We start from the raw sequence: 10284 nt of genomic DNA, 5'->3' as shown, positions 1-10284 counted from the left end.
TGCAGCAGGGCCCTTGATGGGGTGAGGGCAAAGGTGCAGGGAATGTGTGGGAAGTGAAGAGAATGAAGGTAGGAGAGGGAAAGATCCATGAGGGGAAGGGGCGCGGGCAGGAACGGTAAGTGCAGAGGGGAGGAATAAGAGAAAGTGAGAGGGGAAAAAGCCTTTACACATAGTGGAATTTAACTTTTGGGAGGAGGGAGAGAAGTGATGTTTGCTTAGGCATTTGCCCAGGAGGAATGTTTACTCAGGCTTAATAGCCAGAATGAAGTTAGTGTTAAAGTTGAAGTGAAGTAATATGCTAGGCAGAAGGTGGGCATGACGGAGTGTTGGTACAGGGTATGTGTTGGGAGTCTGTGTATTAGACAAATCATCGTACCACATGTGTGAAGATGATGCTCCAGACGCATGAACTTTGACTTCTCCTGTTCTGGTGGCAGATTTGTCCCAAACCAGTGTGTTCCACTTTCTCAATCCTTGTTTTTGAGATGGCTGGTCTTAGGGACGTTTTCTGTGGCCATGGAAAAAGTGAATCTTATTGGCTCATTTATGACTAGACTAAATGTGGTTTGGATGCTATGCTGTGTCTTGGACCTATGCTGGGTTAGGCTTCTAGGATGTTAGATCATAGATTGGGAAGCTAAACACACAAACACACACACACACACACACACACACATCCTTAGACCCAGGAGATGCAGCTGCTCGAAGCAGCCAGGCTCTTTCCTGCTGCAGGGTCCTTGGCCTTGCTACTCCTTCTGCCTGTACTTTTCATTCCTATTCTTTGTAAGCCTTTATTTTTCTTATCCTTTGTATCTCAGCCCAAAAATCACCTCTTCAGAGAAGTCTTCCCTAACCATCCTATTTCCAATAGATCCCCTGGCATTTCGTCTCTCAGTACCACTTCTCAGCTAGTAATTCTTTTTATGTATTTGTTTAACGAACTTGTTTTATTCTTTGTCTCTCCCTCAAACCCTCAGAATCCAAATAGGTAGGAACCATTTCTCTCTGGTTTACCACCATCTCCCTGACTCTTAACACAGACAACACAGGGTCTGATTCATAAAAGGACTCAACTATCTGTCAGATGAATGAACTGCTCTGAATCCATATCTTGGGTCTTTCGTAGATAAAAAACTTGATACCACTGTACTGGGATTTTTTTGTTTTAGAATAAAATTTCCAACTGGGAGAAATTACGTTTGGCTACTTACGAGGGCTCCTGTCCTGCTTTTCCTTCAAAGTGTCCTGAAGGTGGGTAGAAGAGTTTAGGATGTCACACACTGTTTATTGATTTTGGCTCTTTGGGAAGGGCAGAAGAGCCTCCATTTAAAGAAGAGTTCTGTCTACAGAGTCTCTGGACATGCTTTAAATTTTCTCTTGCTTTAGTATTTGTGCCAGTGGTACATCTCCACAATCTAGTAACAAACAATTTGGTGCAAATAATGGGAACTACTGTAAGCAAGAAACTACAGTTATCCAAAGGCTGAAGTCCCTGCTGTCAGAGACATGTACTCTTGAACTCTTGACTATACCAGCCATCTTATTTAAAAAGAGTTGTATGGTTTTGTTTTTCCCTGTTCTTTGTTTCACATACATTCTATATGAGATAGAAGCATGGCAGCCATACCACTCCGTAGGGTGATCACAATTGGTTATTTATGTTTTATTGGTTTATATCCTAATTTACAAAACAATTTGAGATAGTTTGTATATTAGTTTTCTATTATTGTGTAACAACTTAGCATAAATGTAGAGGCTTCAAATGGCATGAGTGTATTATCCCCCAGTTTCTACTGGTCAGGGGTCTGGACATGGTTTAGCTGGATCCCCTGCTGCCATCTCACAAGGCTGCACCCAAGTGTGGGCTCAAGCTGATTCAAACTGTTGACACAATCCATTTCCTTGTGGTGTATAACCGTGTCCCCATTTTCTTGCCAGCTGTTGCCTGGCACCACTCACATCTCCTAGGGCTGCTTCTCTTCACAGGCAGTTCACAACCTATCTGTCTGCTTTCTTCCTCCCAGGCCTGGGAGAGAAACTCTGCTTATAAAAGGCTGTTCAGTTTAGGTTAGGTCCACCCAAGATAATCCCCTGTTTGATTAACTCAGAACCAGCTGGCTTGGAACCTTGATCACATTGCAAAATCCTCTTGCCATATAGTGGAACATAAGTAGGGGAGTGATATCTTATCACAGTCACATCCACCTACAAGGGGAGGGATTATACAAGGGCAAGGGTCATGGGGACTCATTTTAGAATTCTGCCTACCATGGTTTATAATAATAATTTTAAAAATGCATGCTCAGGGGCTTCCCTGGTGGCACAGTGGTTGAGAGTCCGCCTGCCGATGCAGGGGACACGGGCTCGTGCCCTGGTCCGGGAAGATCCCACATGCTGCGGAGCACCTGGGCCCGTGAGCCATGGCCGCTGAGCCTTCGTGTCCGGAGCCTGTGCTCCGCAATGGGAGAGGCCACAACAGTTGGAGGCCCGTGAACCACAAAAAAAAAAAAAAAAAAAAAAATGCATGCTCAAAACTATACTAGATAAAAGAAGAAAAATGGTCAAAGAGGAGAGGAGGAGGAAAAAATGTGAAAATAATCCTGGAATCATTCACTCAACAAATATGTTTGCTGTGTTTCTATATACCAGGCACTGTTCTGAGTGCTGGGCAGAGTAAAATGAAAAGGTAAGGTAGTCACAGCTTACCAGAGCAGAAACTTCTTCAGGCACCAGTACCAGGTCCAACAGTCATTAGGTATCATCCTGTCTGAAAATTGGAAATTCTCCTATCTAGTCACATGAGGAAAATCACTGTATCAAAAAAGTCTTCAATCTGGAAGGAAAAGTGCTAGGAAGAATACGGAACAAACAAAGACCTTCCAGCACATGAGATTTAAAAAAAAAAAAAAGAGAGAGAGAGAGAGAGAGTAGGCTGGGTTCAGCTCCTCGGGATCTGCCTCACTTCCAAACTCCCCTTTGCACCCCTAAGTCCACGATGTCCCTGTCAGCCTCACTGGTTTACAGTCGACTAGTCTGATGAGTGATAATCCTCTGAGGAAGGTCCAGGGCAGGAGCTGCCTTCCCCTCCCTACTGATTTATGAGAGTCTCACCTTTAATCCCAAGTGAAGGTAGATATTATCTGCATTTCTTTTTTCCAGATGAGTAACCATGATTCAGAGAAGGTAAGTTACTTGTTCAAGGTCATGCAGCAAATAAGGAACAGAGCTAGGATTAAAACTCAGGTCTGTCAGAGTCCAAAACCCATGCCCTTAACTACAGTATTCTACCCCTTTGGGAAACGTTATCTATCTAGGCTGGCATTTTGTGCAGAAGACTTCCTCTTTAAAATAAGATCCTAGACATAAAATAGAAAGGCTCCTGGCCAGGAGAATGCTGGACTCAAAGTTGGAGGACGTTCCTTCTTGTCCTCTGAATCCTGCCCTCTCTCTCCCCCATCAGCTCTGATTTCACATCCTTCCTCCATATTGAGAAATTTTTGTACAGTCACAGCCAGACCCTGTATTTTCCATATAATATTCTGTCTGTATTATCACCTCCTGCTTGGGTGAATTTTACTCAGGATAGTCTTTAAGGTTTGGTTGAAAACCTGCATCTCCTTTAGTGCTTAAAATCCTCAGGATGGCAGGCTGGGAGTACCTGAATGAGATGGCTGCAAATCTTGAAGAGGACAGTGAAGCCATCGGGGGCTGACAGGAAGCCCTCTGGGTAACTCATGAGTTGTCTGGTGGTCCCCACCCCTGTTGCCCAGCCCCAGTTTGGGCCACCTTCTCACCCGGCTCTCAGCAGCCTTCTCACTGAGTCAGCCTTGCTGCTGCTCCAGCCAGCTCTTGAGGCCGCAGCCAGGGTGATGGCTCTAAATCTGATTCTGTTGCTCCTCTCAGTGGAACCCTCCAACGGCTCCTTGTTCTTCTCAGGATAAAGTCCAAGCTCTGTAATATGGTTCAAAGGTCCTGCACAGTCTGGCCCCTCCCCACCCCACTGGCCTCTCTGGGCACCTCACTCACTCCCCCTGTGCTGAATTTCTTGCAGCTCCCCAAAGGCCGCCCTCTCCGGAGCCTCCAGCCCTCGGTACTTGCAGTCCCCTCAATCTAACTCTTGCTCCCCCATTTCTCTCCCCCTGGCCAATGCCTATTTATCTGACCTTATTACATCTCACCGTAGACTTCACGAACTCTGATATGCCTTTCCTGATCTTCCCAAGACTATGGTAGGGCCCTTCGCACAGTCTCCCCATCCCCCTGCCCCAGAGTTCACTGCATCACAGCAATTATCACAAGGCAATGTAATGACCTATTTGTCTTCCCAACTAGGTCACGGCAGCCCTGAGATAATGAGCTGTATCTTATTTCTCTTTGTATTCTCTGCATTTATTGAGAGCAAGGACTCAATGAATGTCCCCTGCATGAATGAATGAATAAATGAATAAATAAAAGCATACGGTTGGACCAGAGAAAGCACTGTAACCATACTTTGCAAACATCAGCTCTGTTAAATGGCTATGTACAAGGCAAGGTGAAATCAAAGTAAGTGATATTCAGACAATCTGGAAAAATCGACTGCATATGGCAACCTCAGGCACAAAGTCTCACTGAATTGAAAAGAGCCCTCTCAAGTAGCTCCTTCTTTCTAACAATAAGAAGGGAACCAAGGGATATGGGATTAAAATTGGGAAGAAAGAAAACATCACCTGAGGAGAGAATTTCCTTTTTAAATGGGAAAAGGTATATTTTTCTTCTGTTTCCCTTTTAACCGCAGATTGAGAGATTGCTCAAGTAACAAAAGTAAATCATGTGTTAATCCTAATCTTGAATGGCCTCCTACAGAGGGTGGACTGGCACAGCTATAGCACCACTTGTTTTCTGGTGGGTGTGGGAATACTTGTTGAGAGCAGCTACTTTGCTCAATGTTAAGAAAGGTCTGGGTGAGTTAGAGGCTGGGGCGCCAGTGGGGGAGGCTGACAAGGTTGGGGGAGGTAGAGCAAGTCGGGGGAAATGGAGCCTCTGCCCCGTCTCACTGAGGCTCCCTGAAATGGGTGATGATGCGTAAAGAACCCCCAGCAAACCCTGGGGACAGGGTACTTGGGAACCCCAGCATGCGGTTTATGAACCCCAGTGGCGGTTTATGAACTTGCCTGATGTGTGATGAAAGACTACACATGCCTTCAAAATAGTCAATGACATCTACTTTGCTTAATAACACTTTTAGTACAAATGGGTTCATTCTGGAGAACTCAGTGGGGTGGAGAGTGCTGTGTATCCCTGGCACAGGGTCAGGACACAGTCATTCCATAGGGGCATCTGCATTACACTTATATGCCCAGAAAATGTTTGAAAGAGGCGTATTGTTTAAAATGCCCATGTATGAAGCAGCAGGACTAGGTGTTTGTGTGTGAAATCCTTTTCTTAATAAGAAACTATTGGCTCTTGTTGAAACAGTCCTCTGGAATTTCAGAAGAATTGGTCACCTGGTCTTGCTATGTAATGATGGATCATTTCAGCCTTTCAGCCATTCATCCAGAAACCTTCATTGGGTACTTACTGCGTTGCAGGCTCTCTGCTAGATAGTGACTAACCAGCCAGAACCAGTCTCTGGACACAGCGTAGACTGGCATAGAGCCTTCTGGACCTAAACCATACCCTCAGAATCAGAAAATCTTACTGAACACCACTGCATGTATGTACTGCTGCATCAGAGGGTTTACCCTTGGAACAGATGGAGACCATTCTGAATTGTTCTGAATATGTTTATATTTAAATATGTCTCAGATAATAAAATAGAAAGAATGCTTCATCTGGTGTGAGAGTGGGAACAAAGCCTTTCTAAAGTGTTGCCCCGGGGACTGTGGATTTCAGGCAGGGACTCTCTGGGACTGTTTCATCATTTCTTTTTTCCTAGCTGCCCGGGGCTGTACTTTCTTTGGTAAGACTCTGCCTCTATGCCCTGAGTTGGGGCCTCTCCTCTTAGGGGCTGCTGGAGGAGTGCTCCTCTTGAGTTGGAAATTAACCTGGAAAAAAGAAAAAGAAGCTAGGAGAGCACAGGAATCAGTTTTCCATTTCCTAGGATTGAAATTATCGGAAGACCAGTTTGGACCTTGTTTTACCATGGTTCCGGGTTCTGAGGATAGGGGACCAAGGAGAATATCACAGCAACCACCCAGAGCAGCATTGGTGGTGTCATACAGGCTTGGCTAATATTCCCCTCAAAGTGGCACATAATCACTGGTGATACATAGGGTATATCGACATGAACTTAATGTACATTTATTTATTTGTAATAGAAAAAATTATATCTACACCTCAAACCGTGATTTTACCGATACTGTTGTTCAGCACAAGAACTGAGATCGATGGTGCCACAATAATCCCCTTTATGCTGACTCTGGGAATCATAGGCGTTGTGCTCAGGAATGCCAAAGAATGCCTCAGACCTTCAGAACTAAACTTTCTGTCATAATTGTTTGGAAATAGAGATAGTAGAGATGATATAGATTATTAGTATGGATTTTTAAATTCCCAGTGTCCATGTGCATTAATGTACTGTTTCCAGCAGTACATTGAAACTTCCTTTCTGGCCATGCACTCAGAGGTAAAGATGCTTCTGACTGACAAGTGTGGGATGTGCTGGCTGTGCAGAAGCCATAGAGCTGTCCCAGGAAGGAAAAGGCGAGGGTGTGACACAGTGTTCTAACCACACTCCCCAGAGGCATCCTTGGCTTTCAGGCCCTGGGAACAGTGTGAGCTGCTGAAGCCAGCGGGGAGTTGGAAAACATGTGACAGACAGACCTCTTCACAGGGTTATTTCTTGCCCCTTTCACAACAAACCACAGCCAGCTTTTCTGTTAGCTCTCCCAAAGCGGGAGAAATCAGAGCCAATTACAGTGTATCAGTACTATTTCCTATATAGTAATATAAGGATCAAGGAAACGAAAGAAAGAAAGAGAGAGAGAGACACACACACACACACACAACAAAATGAGGGGAGGACAGAGGAAATGAAAGGAGCGGGACATCTGGAAGGCAGTGGGGAAAGCCAAGGGGAAAACACTGGACTCTCGGAGATACTTTAAAGAGTTTTAATTGCAGCATGAAAACCCTCTAGTAAATGATCTTTTTTCTTTTCTCTTCCCTCAACCAAATGGATCTCTGCTTTAGAATGGGAAAAGACTCAGCTGGGATCAATAAATGTATTCTTAGTTGTGACTGTATCTAAGAATTGTATCCAAAAGACAGATTTTCCCCCCTCTGAGTTATATTTGATACAACGATGGGTTATGTTAATTAATTTAAAGGCTATATGACAAAGGAGATGAGATCTTTTGAAGCAGAATTTGTTACTTAAGAGGATTTGTCCTTGTTTGAATTTGCAATTGGATAGACTTGTATGTAGTGCAAGACTTCTGTAAGCAGCTGCATAACAGTCGTTTGATTTTAAGGTAGATGAGGAGCAGGGGGATAACAAGAAAAAAGGGAAAGAGGATGCATTGGTAGGGAAATTGGGACCAGGTAACAGGCTGCCAGGGAAGAGTTACTCTTTGTTTCCTGCATCTGCAAGTAGAAGTCGTTTATATCCTGCAGGAGATGGGAGTGGAGGGGAAAGGGGGAACTGTCTAGAAATTTCAGAGGAATTTTCAAAGGATTCAAGGAGCTCTTGACCTTCGTCCTTGTGTTAAAATAAGGGATTATGACAGACTCTAGGTCCATCCACCTCATCTGTCATACAGAGTGAAGTAAGTCAGAAAGAGAAAGACAAATACCGTATGCTAACACATATATATGGAATTTAAGAAAAAAAATGTCATGAAGAACCTAGGGGTAAGACAGGAATAAAGACACAGACCCACTAGAGAATGGACTTGAGGATATGGGGAAGGGGAAGGGGAAGCTGTGACGAAGTGAGAGAATGGCAGGGACATATATACACTACCAAACGTAAAATAGATAGCTAGTGGGAAGCAGCGGCATAGCACAGGGAGATCAGCTCGGTGCTTTGTGACCACCTAGAGGGGTGGGATAGGGAGGGTGGGAGGGAGAAGCAAGAGGGAAGAGATATGGGAACATATGTATATGTATAGTTGATTCACTTTGTTATAAAGCAGAAACTAACACACTATTGTAGAGCAATTATACTCCAATAAAGATGTTAAAAAATAAATAAATAAGGGATTATGAACACAGGTTGTGAGCTTAGCTCGAGGCCCTGTAACAGACTGGCTAAGAAGGCAGTCCTGAAAGCCCCACAGAGGCTGGGATCATGGCTCCCACTTACTCACTGTGTGGTATTGGACAAGTTACTTATGTTCTCTAAGCTTCACTTTCCTCAGCCACAAATGGGGATATGTAGATCTACCTTACAGGATTGTTATGAAGGTTAAATGAGATAATTCTGAAAGGCTCTCAGATAATGTCTGACACATAGTGGCTGTTCAATGAATAGTACCTATAACTATTTGAAAAGGCAAGATACTTGACTGCACTGAGTTAACAGGGAAAGGGGAGGGAGGGTCTGCTAAGCTCCTGGGATGTATAGAGAAGGAACAGGACAGACTGAGGAGGGAAGACCTGACATGAGAAAAAGGTCCATAGATGCTCATTAACCAGGATGCCATCATTACCTTTTCCTCGTTTGAGAAACCAGAGGATTAGTGTCCATGATCTTTGAGCCTCTTTGCCTCTGAGATCTCGATCTAATACAACCAAAGCTAAAAAGGTCCAGGCTGTAGATCAAAACAGTTCTTTGCTTCTCATCCTATCTATAAAAGAAAGCCTTTTGGAGAGTTGAATATTGGAGAGCAGCTGGCTCTTTGCTGAGGTGAGTGGAAAGCAAGGCTGCCCGGGCACATGGGCACCAGAAGGGGGCCGAGTGCCATCTGGTGGTAGTCCTTGCTGATGGCGCAGAAGAACGTAAGCCTGTGTATCTGGGCAGGGTCTCTGGGATTTACGAACCAACATTTGTTGAGCACTTTCTACGTGTAAGTCACTGCACTAAAGGCTTTGCATGCACTTTCTCATTTCAACCTCTTGTGAAGGAGGCACTATTATTACCAATTTACAGAGGAAGAAACTGAGAATGAGAGTGATCAGTTATCTTGTCCAAGATCTGTGGACAAATGAGCTGGATTTAGAATCAGGTAGTGTTTTAATCATTATGCTATGTTAAACAGAAGGAAAAGGAAAAACCAAAAGGAAGTGGATAAGGATGTAACAGGAGAATGACAGAAGAAAAATTAGCATATGAGAGCAATGAATTTTTTTTTAGATGGTGAAAGAGGGCAGCTTGGCAAAGATTAGAACTATACAATCGATCATTTGTAACTCTGTATAAGTGATCTTTACAGTGCTCTGTAAAGGTCAGCCTAACTCACCAGTTTGGGTTCCCCAGGACCCACGGTCACACTCACTGTCTCTGGGTCAAACTTGGGTGCTGTGGCAGTGACAGTGTAGGTACCTGGAAGCAGCAGCCGGAAGTAATCTCCATGGTCACCTGAAAGTCACAAGGATATAACTCAGCCTGCTGATGAGAAATCTGCCCCAGGTGAGGCCTTGATATGAAAAAATGATCTGAGGGTTTTAGCTGACCACAAGCTTGATTTTTCTTAATAGCATGATGAAACTGGTAATGATATAAAACAATCATAGGTTGTCATAACGTTGTAAGTGCATGGGCCTCAGCTCCTGGGAAGCAGAAGTTTTACTGTGCTCTGCACTGAGAGTACTGTGTTTAATTTTAGACCCTGTATTTTAACACAAACTCATGTCCAGTAAAGGGTTACTAGGAGAAAGGCCGAAAGATTTATGAATGTTTTGCTTGGTAAAGAGACTAACGTGAAATCTCTGTTTCAATGTTTGAAAAGTCATTGTGAAGAAATGACATCTACGTAAAGAAATAATGAGGATGGAAGCAAAAACTTTTTTGACAAAATATGAGCTACCAGAAAAGAAATGGATTGCTTTATGTCGTGCAGTGCACAACCCGCACCAATGGACATGGTCTGGACAACCAGCTGTCAGCGGTGTTGTATGTGTGTAATCTTGTATTGAGTGGGGGTGCTCCACTAAATATCTGAGTTTGAGAACCCTATTTCTAATATTTCCTCTACCACCATCAAAAGGGGAAAATGAAATTGAAAAGAAAGCATGTTTCTCATGGCAGGGATGTAGTATTTTGGCTAATGACTTTATATCTCTTTAGAATAAATTATGACTGTGCCTTTAAAATTTCTTTTAATTGTACAGTAATGAATAATTGAAATAAATGAAATCAAG

General features: G+C 43.7%; 1 protein-coding gene across 3 annotated transcripts in view; it reads right to left on the bottom strand.

Moving 5' to 3' along the window:
• Nucleotides 1–210: 210 nt before the first annotated feature.
• CPN1 (carboxypeptidase N subunit 1) overlaps nt 211–10284 on the bottom strand; it is a 39616-nt gene continuing 29542 nt past the window's right edge. For all 3 annotated transcript variants that reach the window (XM_081247646.1, XM_081247645.1, XM_081247647.1), the window contains 2 exons: nt 9384–9502; nt 211–6026 (listed from right to left, as the gene is read on the bottom strand). In XM_081247646.1, the coding sequence (XP_081103772.1) occupies nt 5871–6026; nt 9384–9502 (275 nt within the window). In that variant the 3' untranslated portion in view covers nt 211–5870. The remainder of the gene's footprint in view (nt 6027–9383; nt 9503–10284) is intronic.

This window comes from Mesoplodon bidens (assembly GCF_964165515.1).
Source record: "Mesoplodon bidens genome assembly, chromosome: 1".
Taxonomy (NCBI): Eukaryota; Metazoa; Chordata; class Mammalia; order Artiodactyla; family Ziphiidae; genus Mesoplodon; species Mesoplodon bidens.
This window is presented reverse-complemented; position numbering and strand designations above follow the sequence as displayed.